A 16,073-nucleotide genomic window follows, 5' to 3' on the forward strand; every position below is an offset into this window, starting at 1 on the left:
TACTAGTCGTAGTTTGCCGTCGACTGATGAGGGCGCTCCAATTCTCTTTCAATTCTAGAGTTTAGAGCGTATGCTTTCGTGAACAATCGGAAGGAGACTGTTCCTTATAAAACACATTCCTTGCTCTATGGTCCGATTTAAACCTAAATTTACAAGAGAACAAGACCTCTGTAGGTAATGAGTTAAACTTTTTTTGCAGCTGTAACGTATGTAAGCATGATTATATGATTATAAAGTGACAAAATAATTCCAATCTTAATTTGATTTTCTGCCCAATACTGAATAGCGTTGTCATGGAGGGTGGACAAGTCGACCGTTGAGACAACTCGACTCGGGACAAGTCGACCGTTGAGACAACTCGACCGTTGAGACAACTCGACCGTGTGTGCGATAAATGGAAAGACTAGTCGACCGTTGAGACAAGTCGCCCGTTGAGACAAGTCGCCTCGCATTTGGGGCCTAGTTTTGGGGATAGTACCGGGAATTTTGACGGCGGCTGATCGCCGTTTGGGAGTTTTTTTGTTGCATATAATAACAGAGCCCATATAGCGCAGCGTGATTGTCCGTGCACATCGTTCATTTTTTCCGGGCCTGTGCGCGCATCCCCGGTCAACGTGGCCGTACAGTGCACGGTGGCATCGTTTTTGCGGCCGGGCCTGTGTGCCCATTTGCCGGTCAACTTGTCCGTACCGTGCACGGTGACATTGTTTTTGCCAGCCCTGTGCGCCCACTTATCCCATCCCCGGTCGGTCAACATGGCCATACCGTGCACGGTGACATCGTTTGTGCCGGGCTTAGTGCGCCCACTTGCCGCGCCGGTCGACGTGCCCGCGTGCCGGGCCGGGCCCGGTCCTCGCGGGCGGGGGGCGCGCCGGCCCAACGCGACAGCCACCGGATCGGAGCGCCCTCTTTGCATCGAGTATGCCTGCGCCACGCCCGGGATCTGCCATGCAACTTTTTCCGCTCCACGTGTATACATTTTAATTCCATTAAGTCGAGCTGTCTCAACGGTTGAGTTGTCTCAACGGTCGACTTGTCTCAACGGTCGACTTGTCTCAACGGTCAACGTGTCTCAACGGTCGAGTTGTCTCAACGGTCGACTTGTCCCCAGTCGAGTTGTCTCAACGGTCGACTTGTCTGACATTCGTTATGGACATGGTTGTTGGCCAGCTGCAGCTAGCTCCACCCGCATATTGCATACTCCTAGAACTAGTATGAGGCTCCACGTAGTGGAGCAACGTGGAGCCTCATAGTTCAAGGAGTACATATTGCTTGCAATGAATGATCCACCACGGGGCCGGGTAGGGGCCTACTCATGCCAGTCGTGGATGTGTGGTTGTCCATGTACTTTTCAGTGACGATCATGAGCACAATTGGTCGCTTATTGCCGGGATGAAACCCATCAGTGCGAGATTTTGATCATGGAATTGGCACAACTATAGTATAGCTGGAGTTACCCAGCCCTAAATTTTATCATTGGGTTGTCATTTAGGGCTGGAGGACATTTTTCACGCGAACCAGCAGAGTTGGCAGGTCCAAAAAAAAAAAATTCGAAACAATTTCGAAAATGTGCAATTTTGTCCCTGTTACACACTAATTTCATCTGGAACTCACCCAAACCTTGCCTGGAATAACCATTACACAGGTCCTTGAAGTAAAAAACGATCCACTATGAAGATTCAGCCTACAATTGCAGTGAAAAAAAGGAGGCATAAACCGACAACCGTGCGGTCATGGCAAGGACCGCAATTGGATTTGTGCACAGCGCGTTTACCAGTTCGTTCTTGCCGGCTGCGCTGGCTGATGGCGCATGACGTCACTCACGCGGAAGCGGAATACCCGACGATTGTTAAGGTTTATCACTCGCATCATAGCTGCGATACTGGACGGCAACCAAAGTTAGCCGGTTATCGTGCATGAAACAGTCCTCGGGTATTCCGCTTCCACGTGACGTCATGCGCCATCAGCCAGCGCAGCCGGCAAGAATGAACTGGTAAACGCGTTGTGCACAAATCCAATTGCGGTCCTCGCCATGACCGCACGGTTGTCGGTTTATGCCTCCTTTTTTCTCTGCAATTGTAGGCTGAATCTTCATAGTGGATCGTTTTTTACTTCAAGGACCTGTGTAATGGTTATTCCAGGCAAGGTTTGGGTGAGTTCTCGAATTTTTTTTTGGACCTGCCAACTCTGCTGGTTCGCGTGAAAAATGTCCTCCAGCCCTAAATGACTACCCAATGATAAAATTTAGGGCTGGGTAACTCCAGCTAGCACAACTATAGAATACAGGGCCACTCCACTCTACATCCGCGCCTCCGTATGAATGCGTTGAGCCGTGGTGCCGCAGTCGACCTAGGCTACCTCTGAGAATTGCACCCTCTACCGGCGCATGACTCCGCAATTCCAAGGCTCCGCACCTCCACTGCTCCAGTGTGCCAGTGCCCCTGTAGTCCTAGGTTCATTCATCATGTTCATATGGATATCCTACCGCCAAGAATTGCCCTCTGGGTAGATTAGTCATGTTAGTAATCTTTCTTCAAATTTTTCGAGAAATTTAGACATCTTTCTGGAGTCCATATGCGCCAGTGTTTGGACTAAACTCCTCAGTAGGTTGGGAAACTGGACGTTATCATTCAGCGTAGTGAATTAAACCACTCCCGTCATTTATCCTACAAGCCATCCTCTCCATGCCTTAACAGAGATGTTACTGGATACGGCTTGCCAGCCGTCTACGATAACTATCGCCCAAAAGGCGGTCACATGACCGGAGTGGTTTAATTATATGCTGAATGAAGATGTCGCGATGACGTCGAAAGCTAAGTTGCTGCAATACAGTATATGTATTTTTGATTCCAAACAGGTATCTAAATATTTCTTATCAATGTGATGGAATCAAATATTAGTATACGTGCTAATGTTTAAATGTATGCATTCCCATTGCATTCTTCAGGTGGCAACACAGAAAATCGCGTCCCGTCCTGTCATGCCTGTGTGGAATCTGCTGATTCTTAATTCATCAAGGAGACTTCTAGAAGGTAACATCCAGTCCATGCATTGATTCCATAATCTTTAAGACATGTAGTAGTAAGACTGATGATTGCCTAAACACATGTTACATGGGACTGATGCATTAGTTTATTCCATCACACATCCACAAAACCTATAATGTCGAAATGAAACTGTTAAACCTGCACCAGTACCGTACCATGCTGCAAGCTTGAAGAATTAAGCAGGATCTTTGCTTAAAATTCCCAAAATCTCATCACACATTCTACCATCTACATTACAACTCAAATTACAGTGGAACGTGGATATAACACTGCTAGTATACCGAGCCTTTGGCTATACCAAACGTCAACTTTTGCTCCCGATTTCTGTGTCCAAATCGTACTGAACGTTCTTGTTGGAAAATGTCAGAAGAAAGGCCACAAATAGCCGTTATGAATAGAAGGGAAAAGCCACACGTGTAAGCTAAAAAAATTGTGTACTGTTATTCAATAGTCACACATGTTCAAAGTAGTCTTACTGTAACTACATGTGTACCAGGGCTAGAACAGTGTAAAGTTCTGCTAATTGAAAAGATGAATGAACACATTTGGCCGCTATTATTTTAGTGGTGTGTAAATGCAAAGTACAATATAACAATAGTCAACTAGGGCGCCACTGTTGTTTGAAAATAGCTAAGCCCAAAGGGTGCCGGTCAACTCGGTCTGTGACCAACTTGGTCCGAGTCAACTCGGTCCGTGACCAACTCGGTCTGTAACCAAGTCAGTCCGTAACCAACTCCGTCCGCAACCAGCTCGGTCCCTATGGGAAAATGTGCCCAATACGACTGCATTTGCTTGTAACAAAGCAAGGCGGTCTCGAGTGCGTGGTTTTTTTCCAGAATGATCTCCGTACGCACTTTATACATGTAGTTTCTGTCGCCTCAATTTCTAGGTAGCATGTGGACGGCTCAGGCCTGGGATAGCTTGTGGAGCTTAAATAAAAATAAGAGCTTTGAAATAAGTTTCAAGCACGGTGTGCCGAGGCTACGTCGTACATGTAGGCTGCGCTGCCGCGGCATGCCGGGGTTGCCAGCCCTTTGGTCACCCGTATGAAGGCTGCGCTGCCGCGGCATGCCGGGTTGCCAGCCCTTCGGTCACCCGTATGACCCGGCGCGCGGCGGGCCTTGGGAGTATGTATCCAGCTGGGTGCGTTCGGACAGTTGTGAAGAAAACAGTGCACGGCCGGTGACAGTGCCGCGCCTGGCCACACAGCCCCACCGGCCATCGGCACGGTGCACAGCCCGTGGCAGTGCCGCCCCTTGGCCGCACATCCCCGCACCGAACATCACCACGGTGCACGGCGGACCGGCCATCGGCACGGTGCACTGCTTTGGCAGTGCCGCACCTGGCCGCACAGCCCCACTGGCCATCGCCTTGATGCACGGCCGGTGCACCGGTGACAGTGCCGCGCCTGGCCGCAATAAATAAGTATGTAACCGTAAGGTCTAGGATGTCACTGACAGTGGGGTGTGTGTAGTGAATAACGGCAAAGCAGCATTTGAATATTTTACATGTAGGGCCCTATGTGGATTTTGATTGTCTGTGCAACCTCAGCTCAGCGGGCACGGGCGAAGGGGTGGGCCGCCTAAAATAAAAAAATGCAATCTTTTTGCGTACATTTTCCCATAGGGACCGAGCTTGTTACGGACTGAGTTGGTCACGGACCGAGTCAGTCACGGACCGAGTCAGTCACGGACCGAGTTGGTTATGGACCGAGTTGGTCGCGGACCGAGTTGGTCATGGACCGAGTCGGTCACTAACCAAGTCGGTTGCGGACCGAGTCGACTCGGACCGAGTTGGTCACGGACCGAGTTGACCTGAAAGCATACCAAATGATCGCTATTACAAAAACCTTCTGTGGATCCAGGATGTTCGTTATTAGCGACGTTAACACTTGTTTTCAATTTGTGTTAGGAATGTGGATGTGACAAAAGCCAATTACTACACCTCTCAAATTGTATGCGAAAGTTCCACAGTTTCAAAGTATAATTGCCGTAATGTTCTCAAAACTTGTACAAAACCTACTTTGAGGATTTAATGGCGCCCCCCCCCCCCTGTAATAAGGAATGAATAACAATATTACTAGACTGTAGTGAAAATGATAATTGAAAATCCTGCTGAATCCAACAGGATCCAACTATGTCATAAACCTGTTGGAGCCTTTTTGGTTGAGCAGTAATTAACCCCTTGTACCAATAAACATGTACATATTCAGAGTCAAATTTGGTTGGGTACTGATGATAATGCCAAGTTGGACTCTATTGGATCCAGCAGGCAATTAAAAATTTGGCACATGTGGCTTCTATTGGATTAAGAGGAAGTAACCATTGGACTCTATTGGATTTAGCAGGGTAGGCATGAGGAACCCTTGGGGGTTTGGGTTGAGATCAGATCATGAAACAAACAAAACGTGTGTGTGTGCACAAATCTTTGGCAAAGGCTTTATGGCTAGATTGTAGAAATGCAGCGTGTTGTAGCTTGTAAGTAAAATGAATGATTTTTGGTTATTTTTAAAAAAAATTTTCTCTGAACAAATTAGAGAGAAGTCCTGTTGTCTGACAATACCGACTGCAAAGCGCTTTCTGTTGTGAAATCTTGTGAGTTGGATCCAATCACTGCCAGACATCAGGAAGATGAACATCCAGCCTGTGTGATGATGCTCACATAATCCCCAGCATGCCGTAAAGACCTACTCTCAGGCTGGTAGTCTACACTAACACAACGGACTGCATACCGGTGAGAAACTAACTGTGAGATCCTGGATAAAGCTATTTTTGGACAAAGTTCTGAGAAGACATAGAAGGAATTCCAGTGACGCGAACAATTTTGAGAACAGTGCTACTTGCCTTTTGTTATCAAGTTCATCTAAGCATGAATAAGAGGGACTTCACTCGTGAGAAAACGTTTGTTTGTGACACCTGTGGGAAAGGCTTCGCTAATGTAAATCATCTTAAAGGACATATCAGGGTGCATACTGGTGAGAAACCATTTGTTTGTGATACCTGTGGTAAGGCCTTTGCCCGGCAAGGTACTTTAAACAGACACGATCGTGTTCACACTGGTGAGACACCATTTGTTTGTGATACCTGTGGTAGAGCCTTTTCGCAACGAATTAATCTTAAAAGTCATAGCAAGGTGCACACTAACGAGAAACCATTCGTTTGTGCGACCTGCGGTAAGGCATTTTCGTGTCCGACTAATCTTAAGGCACATGTCAGGGTTCATACGGGTGAAAAACCATTTGTTTGTGAGACCTGCGGTAGAGCCTTTTCTCAGGAAGTTAGTCTTACCAGACATGTCAGGGTCCACACTGGTGAGAAGCCATTTGCTTGTGAAACCTGTGGTAGAGCCTTCGCTGCACTAAGAGAACTAAAGAGACATGCCAAGATACATGCTGGTGAGAAAACATAATTTGTATGTGAGACTTATGGTAAAGGCTTTAGAGATCAAAGTCATTTAAGCAAACATCTAATGGAACACATTTGTTAGGAACCGTTTTTTGTGTGTGTGTGTGAGACCTTTGGTCTTTGCAAGTCAGTGTAATCTTCTCTTAAAAACATTGCAAGGTACATTCCATTTAGAACACTTGGTGTGAAAAAGGTAGATGAGAAAACATTAACTTGCAACACCTACATGGTAAGGTATTTTTTGTTGGCGTACATATCTAAAGGCACATACATGTACATGTATGATGGTGCCACAGTGGTGAGACATCATTTTTTTTGTGAGACCTGTGGAAAAGCTTTTCCCATTCGAAGTCAACTTGATGCACATTTCAGGGTACACACTGGAGAGAAACCGTTTGTTTGTGAGACCTGTGGTAAAGCCTTTTCTTGGCCAGGTGCTTTAAGCAGACACGAAGTGGTGCACACTGGTAAGAAAACATTTGTTTGTGAGACCTGTGGTAAAGCCTTCTCTCGGAACGATAGTCTAAGCAAACACAAAAGGGTACACACTGGAGAGAAACCAATAGCTTGTCAGACCTGTGGTGAAGCCTTTGCTAGTGAAAGTCATCTACACGCACACGAGAGGTTTCATTCTGAAGAAAAACCATTTGTTTGTGAAGTTTGTCTCAGAGCCTTTTCTGAGCAAGGAAGTCTGAACAGACACAAAGCGGTGCACAAGAAAACCTTTGTTTGTGAGACCTGTGATAAAACCTTTTGTCGGCAAGGTAGTCTAAGCATACATTTAATAGTGCACACTGGTGAGAAACCATTTGCTTGTGAGACCTGCGGCAAAGCCTTTTCTGGTCGAGGTGATCTAACCAAGCACGAAAGGGTCCATACTGGCGAGAAACCATTTGGTTGTGAAACCTGCGGTAAAGCCTTTTCTGTGCAACACCGACTTAACGAACATGCAAGAATTCACACTGGTGAGAAACCATTTGCGTGTGAGACCTGTGGTAAAGCCTTTACTGCGCGACCTCGTCTAATAGAACACGCCAGAATACACACTGGTGAGAAACCATTCGTTTGTGAGACCTGCGGCAAGGCCTTTTCGCAGCGAAATCATCTGAAGGCACACGTCAGGGTTCATACTGGTGAGAAACCATTCGTTTGTGAGACCTGCGGTAAATCCTTTTCTGAACGCATAAGTCTAAACAGACATGAAAGGTTACACACTGGTGAGAAACCATTTGTTTGCGAGACCTGTGGTAAAGCCTTTTCTCAGCGAAGTACGTTAAGCATGCATCAAAGAATCCATAGTGATGAGAAACCATTTGTTTGTGAGACCTGTGGTAAAGCCTTTTCTGTTCAACGTAGTCTAAACAGGCATGGGTGCCCATTGACAAGGACTTAATTGAACCAAGTTTGTTTGTGAGATATGTACTTTGGTAAAGCAGTTTTCTGAGGGTTACATGTACATGTAGTCTAAACTGGTAAGAAACCATATGGGCTCCGTGCACCTTTAGTACTCCTTCAAAGGCCAGAAAAGGAGAGTTGGGAATGACCTAGACTGGTTCCCGGTCCATCCACTGCGTATTTCAAATGATCCAAAGTTGTTGAGGGCGAGGATTAGTGTGGGACTCAGAGACCTTAGCAAGTTAAATTTGAATGTATTCGCCCGCCGACAAAGCCTGATCGACGCTCATGCTAAGAAGCTGTGGCTAATAGCTTTTGTACATTCCGAAAATTATGCGTACTTCGCGAGCGATATCAGTACAGTTCAGTACACTCCCGCTGTGTGTCCCGTCCACAGTGCTCTCAAAAGTAGTAAAAAATGCGCCCTCTTTTGTTGGCGCACGGAGCCCATAGACCTATAGTACAGCCTAAAGTCAAAGTCATGTACTTGTACGTTAACAAACCAAACATGAAATGTTGCACACTGGTGAGGGACAAGTTTTCATGTCCCAGCCTGGATGAAGCCTTTACTTACAGTTTCTCTAAGCACACTCAAAAGGGTGCAGGCTAGATAAAAACCATTTGTTTCGGGAATATGTGATTGAGCCTTTTTGGACTGTACCCGGTATGTCTCTCTGTACGGTGACTGCTCTATGTTCCGACACCCCTATGTTCCGACAACCTAGATTGTGTTACTCCCGGTTAGGGTTAGGGTTAGGAATAGGAAGATGTGCAGTCGAAACATAGGGGTGTCGGAACATAGAGGTGTTACCCTCTGTACCCATAAAACACAGCTGATCAACTGTTCCTTTAAAAATCATCTTACTTTATGATTATACATTTTTTTAAAGTGTTGATTTTTTCCAATATGGATATGTCCGCGGCTGTGGAGCTACCTTATTTGTCTGTTACGTATTAATGCGTATGCTTATTGTAAAGCTATTTTAATGTGTACCTGTGCATTTATTTGTAATGTTAATTTGCTGTGCTTTTTTTTGCATTTTAGTGTTGAATGGTTTGATCTTTTTCGTTAACAAAATGTAGGCATGTTACTCTTTGGGTCTTGTGTCTGGTGTACCCACTATTTTGATTGAGCGTCCGGTTTTTCTTGAAATTCACTCTCCGGCACAATGTATGAAATAAACTTTAGACTGTGGCACATACACATAAAAGTCAGTTGTCATGTTCCAAATCTTTTTGTGAGTCTGAGTATAATTACCGCTTTATTATTGATTGTTGAAATAGCCGGCACTGAATCCCACGCGTATTGTTTGCAGCCAGATCATCGGCTGTGCGCGTACGCGTCGCATCACAGGCCACGTGACGCGGCCTGTTTTGCTCAGACAATTTTTTACAACATTAAAGTAGTAAATGTCGTGTCTAGGTTTTATTAGCCTAGACACGTGACTTAAGTGACTTGGTCATGCATACGCGTGCAATACTGATTACAAGCTCCATTGGATAAACACTCAATCTGCATTTACTTTAGCCAATGCCAATGTTCCAATGCTACTTAATGCAGCCTCGACTCCATGGGTGCATGCGCATTGAGTCCTTCATTACCCCTGGCCCTGATGAACACGTAAATGATGCTGACCATGCTGCTTTTCAGAGCGTACTGCGTGTGTATTTCGAAGACTGCACGCCCTATATGCGCTCACGTGCTGTGCATGTCACGTCAGGTACGAATAAATATTTTTTAAACTGCACGATGCCTATATGATATGGACTACGGTATATTCTCATTTTTCGTCAAATAAACCCTGTATCTTCCATTGTAAACGGAGGAAAGATATGTTCATTTACAGTGAAATCTCGATAAGTCAAACCTCAAGGGAACAGGTTCCAAATTTGATGTAAGCAGAGTTTTGAGTTAAGCAGGGTTGTATATCATTGTGATACTACTGAAGGGAATGGATTCTTTGTTTGTCTTAACAGTTGTTTTGAGTTAAATCAGAGTTTGACTTAGATAGGCCTACATCGACTGCAGTCTTAAAGGGAATATACAACATTTGCAAACATCGAAAAATAAAACTACCAAGTTTTTGCAAATACCTTAATAGGACGTTGGTAAATGACAGTCTAAAGCATCCTGTAAAATTATGGCACCTGGTATACTGTCATTTTCAAGAAAAGTGGTATTTTTGTATCAATTTCCAACGCTGATCGGCCGATCAGCGTTGGAAACAACTGGCTTTTTTTCAAATACTGGCCCCAATTGACTATTGCACTTGTTTGCAATCGATTACAAACCTATGAACGGGTACGAGCCAGCTAGACTGGTTCCCTGACCTTACAATTCCCCAATGTATGTAAACTGCTCTGTTTCTTCTTATATGGAGTCAGGGAACCAGACTACAGGTAAATGATCGTTTTTCTTGGTTTTTATAGCATTTTCGAACCCAAAACCTCCAAAAAGTCAGTGTAACTATATTTGCTTTATATTTCCAATCCCCCAATTCCATCCATTTCTGAAAATTACAGCAAAAGCAAATGATGTATATTCCCTTTAATTTAAATGTGTCACTATTTGACACATTTAAATTAGGCAGTTCCGGGGGTTAAGATCGTGCAAGGCATGATGGGAAACAACATGGCGCAGGAAGATCGCATACCCATGGAAACGAGGTTGTACTTAATGACATCACACTAAGATGCAGACGCATTCGAAAAAGCACCCTCTGTTGTTAGTCGTGTGTGTGTGAATAATTAATTAATAATTACTATGGCCAAAATGCACTGAACGGATTGTCGATACGTGATATGCCGCGCCCCCGCATAGAACAACAAATAGAACATGTAGAACAATAAGCCTCAGTCCTAATGACGTCGCACTTTGTTTACGTGTGTGCTTTCCTATGGTGCTCATTGACTGTGGGCCCCCACTTGCTCCTTAGAAAAGTGCACATGTAAACAAACTGTGACGTCATTCAGAGGCTTATTTGCGCGCGCCGTGAGTCATCGACAGCTGCAGGCGCATTACATGAAATCTCATTGAAACCCGTCAGAAATTTGACTGCAGTCGCGCGCTAAGACATGCGCAAGCACGATGCGCAAGGGCCGTTTCACGCATGTTACCCGAGAAATTTGGGGAAGTGTAGATAAATCGTGAGTAACTCCAGCCCTAACGCTCATGGCACTGGGAAACGCGAATTTTCCAATGCCGTGCGCATTTTAGGGCTGGAGTTGCTCAAGCTCCTTTGCTGTAAGGTTTATGAAACTTTACACAGTTCTGGACTAACTAGAATCAGAATGTTTCATTTTGTTTGTATTTTCCAGGCAGGGGGCAAGACTGACAACCAAGTCCTGTGTGGAAACAGCTGATTCTTTAATCAGTCGAGGAGAGACATCAAGAAGGTAACATCCAGTCATATGTGATGATTTTGTAATTTGGGAGATTTACAGTGCAGTGCGCCACCAAGAGTTTACCACAGAGTTAATTTTTCCCAGTGCATTGTGGGCGATGGTTGACAAATTTGAAGGGCAGGACATCTGGAAATTGTCGGTTTTTCCGGTCAGTAGTTTCACAAATGTGTGATTTGAGTTCTGGTATCTGTTTGCACTTTTCTTTTCCTTTTATTCCGCTATTATGCCCCAATCTACAACAAGTTAGCTCAAGTTGTCTACTGATGACACTTGTTCAAATGGGCCAAACTTGAAAATAGACTCTCTACGGCAAACTCTTGGTGGTGCACTGCATTGTGAATCGCCCGAATCGCAAACACGCAGTAATAACAAGTGAATCCAGTAATCCATCGCACGTTGAACCCTTGAACCTGCATCTGTACAATATCAATCGGCAGGCCTCTTCATTGACTTCAACTCGGCTGTTAGCTTGAAAAAGTTAGCAGGATCTAACCAGGGTGACCGTAAGGTCATGCCCAAATTCTGCTAAGTGCACTTAAAAATCTGTCAGATTAATCAAAAATGTGCCAAATTCCCCAGAATCACTTAAAATACACTATAAACACTTAAAATCACATGCAGATGTTGTAGTATTGCCTTATTTAAGGTTCAAATTACATTATAAACAATCTATAGTCGATAAAGATGTTATGAAGTTACGTAAATTTCAGGCAAAATCCAGTTCCAAGTGAAACTCAGCAGCTAGACCAGGCGAGTTCGACCAGGCAACCTGTCCCATTATGAAAGAGAATGGAATATGAGACAAATTCAACATTTGCGTGAAGACAAAATTCTTCTGCAAATGCTTTTTGGCTATAGTGTAGAAATGCAGTGTTTGTAGCTTGTAATTGAAAATGAACCAATTTCGTTTTGTATTCATTTTTTTTTTTTTCAGAACAAATTAGAGAGCCCACCTCTCGTCTGTCAACACCATTCAAGCGCTTTCTGTTTCCAGTCGCCTCCATCCATCAGGAAGATTACTATCCAGCCCCTGTGATGATGCTCAAATAATCCTCGGCATGCCGTAAAGACCTACTCCCAGACGGGTAGTCTACACTTACACAACTGACTGCATTCTGGTGAGAAAGTGTTCATGAAATCCAAGATCAAGCCATTTTTTTTTGGACAAGTTCTGAGAAGACATAAAAGGGATTCCACTGGCCCAAAAACATTTGTTTGCGAGACCTGTGTCCAGCCTTTTCTCATCAAATTCACCTAAGCATGCACAATGGGGACCAAACTCTTGAGAAAACATTTCCTTGTGACACATGTGGTGAGGCCTTTTCTCAACAGAGTCACCTGAAAGTACATATCAGGGTCCACAACGGTGAGAGACCATTTGATTGTGACACCTGTGGTAAAGCCTTCAAATTCCAAAGTGGACTAAATAGACATGAGATGATACACCTTGGCGAGAAACCTTTTGTTTGTGAGACCTGTGGTCTATCATTTTGTCGGAGGATAAGTCTAAGGGAACACACGAGAGTTCACACTGGTGAGAAACCATTTGTTTGTGACACATGTGGTAAAGCCTTTTCTTTGCGAGGTAATTTGAACAAACATCACCTGGTGCACACTGGTGAGAAACCCTTTGCTTGTGAGACATGTGGTAGAGCCTTCTCTCAGCGAAGTGGCCTTCAGTCACATATCAGGATCCACACTGGTGAGAAACCGTTCGTTTGTCAGACCTGTGGTCAAGCATTTTCCCACAGCAATCGTCTGAGTACGCATAAGAGGGTTCACACTGGTGAGAAACCATTTGTTTGTGCAATCTGTGGTGAAGGCTTCTCACATCAAAAAGGTCTAAACATACATGACAGGATTCACACTGGTAAGAAACCATGTGTCTGTGACACCTGTGGTAAAGCCTTTAAATTTCATAGTCAACTAAACATACATTATAGGATACACACTGGTGAGAAACCATTTGTTTGTGAGACCTGTGGTCGAGCATTTGCTCGTAGGTATAATCTAGTTGAGCACAAGAGAGTTCACACTGGTGAGAAACCATTTGTTTGTGACACCTGTGGTAAAGCGTTTGCTACTCACACTTGTATACGCAGACATGACAGGGTACACACTGGCGAGACACCATTTGTTTGTGAGACCTGTGGTAAAGCCTTCTCTCAGCGAGATGATCTTCAAACACATATCAGGGTCCACACTGGTGAGAAACCATTTGTCTGTAAGACCTGTGGTAGAGCCTATTCTCACCGAAGTAGTCTTAAAAAACATACCAAGGTCCACACTGGTGGTCTAAGCAGACAGGAATTGATCCACACTGTTGATGAGAAACCATTTGTTTGTGAGATCTGTGGTGAAGCCATTGCGTGTCAAAGTGAACTCTACAGACATATAGAAGGACACATGGGTGTGACACCATGAGACCTGTGGTAAAGCCTTTTCTGTGCGAGACTCTCCAAGCCAACATAAAATGGTGCCACTGGTAAGAAACAATTTTCTTTATGAGACCTGTGGTATTGCCTTTAGATATCAATGTGAATTATGTAAGCACAACAGGGTACATAAGCATAACAGGGTACACACTTATTGCAAACCATTTTTGTGAGAGCTGCACTACAGCCTTCTCTTAAAGTCATCCAAACATACATGAAAGGGCACACGCTAGTGAGAATCCAATTGTTTTGTGAGACCTGCGATTAAGCCTCAAGTCGAAGTAATCTATGCAAACATTGCAAGGTACACACTGTTGGTGAACCATTTGCTTATGTGGTAAAGCCTTTCTTTATTTGGCAAAGTGGCCACGGAAACACGACAGGATGCACCCTATTCACGAACCGTCCATTTAAATTGGTAGGACCCAAAACTTATAATCTATCACCGTTCAAAAGCAATGTCTGTTTTCTCTATACTTTCCTTTTTAGATCAGTTAAATACTGATCTTTGCCTTCAGAATTTTGTTAAGACGTTTATACATTTTTTTAGTTGTTTGCTCATTTTGTTAGCAAATGAGCCCCTTGGTCTGTAGGATCTACATGACCCTTGACCTTTATGTGGGTTTGCAACCTTTAGACAAATTGTATAAAATGTTATGTATGGGATTTTGATGTTATGTGTTAATTTGCATGCTACAACTCATGCCAAAAGCTAAAATTTGTAAAGGTTATTATAAGATGCATGGTTTCAGACAATTGTACTAAAGAATATATGTTGACCTGTTCTTATTATGAGATTAGCTTGAGTAACTCCAGCTCCAATGCTCATCAGGAATTCAACATAATAAAGAGCTGGAGCTAAAACTATGTTGTAGAAACTAGATTCTAAGAGTCCCTAAAAATTGGGACTCTCTGTAACTGTATCACAAAAATGGTTCTTTTTACCCTTAAATATATTTACCCAGTTTCAATTAAACATGTCTTTATAATGTTTAATGGAATCTGGGTTGGGATAATAGAGGGGAAAGGACCATTTTTGTGATCCAGATACAGAGAGTCCCGATTTTGGGACTCTTAGAATCTAGTATAGTTTTAGCTCCAGCTCTATATGTCGAATTCCTGATGAGCATTGGAGCTGGAGATACTCAAGGTATTATGAAATTAGCTATTATTGAACTTTTTTAAAGGAATGCAGTTTTGTTATTCAGTTCTTGTTGGGTTGACTGCTTCCCACCTCTTTATCAGAATCATATCGTTCGTATATACATGTTTGTACATGTACTTTCTTTTGCTGGATTCATGTTTACCAAGCATGCATTCACAAATGGGATAACCCGGCGTCGGGTCTGGAGGAAACATATTAGGGATACGTTCCCAAGCCTAATACAGTGAAATCTCAATAAGTCGAACCTCAAGGGAACAATGGTTCAAAATTCGACTTAAGCAGAGTTCGAGTTAGGGTTGTATATCATTGTTATACTACTGAAGGGAATGGATTCTTTGTTTGACTTAACAGTTGTTTTGAGTTATCAGAGTTTACATACTTTATGAAATGAGTTTTGTAACGATACAGGTTGCAGTGCAATTAAAGAGACTTTATAAAGGGTGGTTTTAGGATGAAGTCATTGGAATAATGAACATAACTCATTGCAGATGAAGTCATTGGAATAATGAACATAACTCATTGCAGACAGTTGAAATGTGCTTTTCCATATATTACTCACACCAATACTGACCTCTGTATAAAGGATATGCATTGTCTATTGTTTAATTTTTGCCCCATCTTTAGCTCGTATGCCACGCATGAAGATTTGTTTTAGAATGTTTCTTTTAGACGAATTCAATAAAAAGTTGATAAAGTGTGCTGTTCAAAAGTAACGGATTGTGTTGCTTCAGTTTCAAATCAACTCGTGCTAAAAGTTTAGATTCGGACATTTGGTGTAGGCCTACATCCGCCTGCCCACCAGATTCGATGACACATTCAATTTGTATAGAGCATAAGAAGTGGAAAATGATATACTGCCGGGTCTGTTCGTGCAGCTTGCAATAAGATTGGGGTAGTAGTGGACGTGAACTTGACATAAAAGAAATTTAAATTTATCTGTAAAATAAAAGATACATTTTAAGATTTCGTCTGAAGACGAGTCAAACTAATATTTATTGAAGAACACTGTACAGAACGTGTTCATGTACATTATGCAGCTCAATCCCTTGAATAAGATGATTACCTCGCCAAGTCGATTTCCAGTTCTTCGACTTCATGATAAAAACCGTCTTGACGATATTATTTATCTCATCAAGACATCTCGCCACCAGTAAGAAAACTTTATCTCGCCAAGACACGGTCATCTCAACACCATAGCCTCATCACCCACCCGAGGAGATAA

At 43.5% G+C, this 16,073-nt stretch overlaps 3 protein-coding genes across 6 annotated transcripts; all 3 read left to right on the top strand.

Annotated features, from left to right (window-relative positions):
* Positions 1-36: 36 nt before the first annotated feature.
* Positions 37-15,560, top strand: LOC119730927 (gastrula zinc finger protein XlCGF26.1-like). 4 transcript variants are annotated; one of them, XM_038203996.1, is made up of 5 exons: positions 37-174; positions 2,948-3,032; positions 5,584-5,780; positions 11,165-11,242; positions 12,186-15,560. In XM_038203996.1, the coding sequence occupies exon 5, from the start codon at positions 12,512-12,514 to the stop codon at positions 13,673-13,675; it is 1,164 nt and encodes a 387-aa protein (XP_038059924.1). In that variant the 5' UTR covers positions 37-174; positions 2,948-3,032; positions 5,584-5,780; positions 11,165-11,242; positions 12,186-12,511; the 3' UTR covers positions 13,676-15,560. The 4 variants fall into 4 exon arrangements, with proteins under 4 accessions (XP_038059924.1, XP_038059925.1, XP_038059926.1 ...); XM_038203997.1 differs by having other exon boundaries at positions 12,198-15,560; XM_038203998.1 differs by having other exon boundaries at positions 12,263-15,560.
* LOC119730928 (gastrula zinc finger protein XlCGF7.1-like) lies at positions 5,787-6,474 on the top strand. Its single transcript, XM_038204000.1, has one exon. It carries the CDS (start codon positions 5,916-5,918, stop codon positions 6,453-6,455), a length of 540 nt encoding a protein of 179 aa, XP_038059928.1. The 5' UTR covers positions 5,787-5,915; the 3' UTR covers positions 6,456-6,474.
* On the top strand, positions 6,664-9,057 carry LOC119730926 (gastrula zinc finger protein XlCGF8.2DB-like). The gene has a single exon (XM_038203995.1). It carries the CDS (start codon positions 6,678-6,680, stop codon positions 7,842-7,844), a length of 1,167 nt encoding a protein of 388 aa, XP_038059923.1. The 5' UTR covers positions 6,664-6,677; the 3' UTR covers positions 7,845-9,057.
* Positions 15,561-16,073: the final 513 nt, after the last annotated feature.

This window comes from Patiria miniata, unplaced genomic scaffold (genome assembly GCF_015706575.1).
Source record: "Patiria miniata isolate m_02_andy unplaced genomic scaffold, ASM1570657v1 HiC_scaffold_22, whole genome shotgun sequence".
In the NCBI taxonomy this organism is placed as follows: Eukaryota; Metazoa; Echinodermata; class Asteroidea; order Valvatida; family Asterinidae; genus Patiria; species Patiria miniata.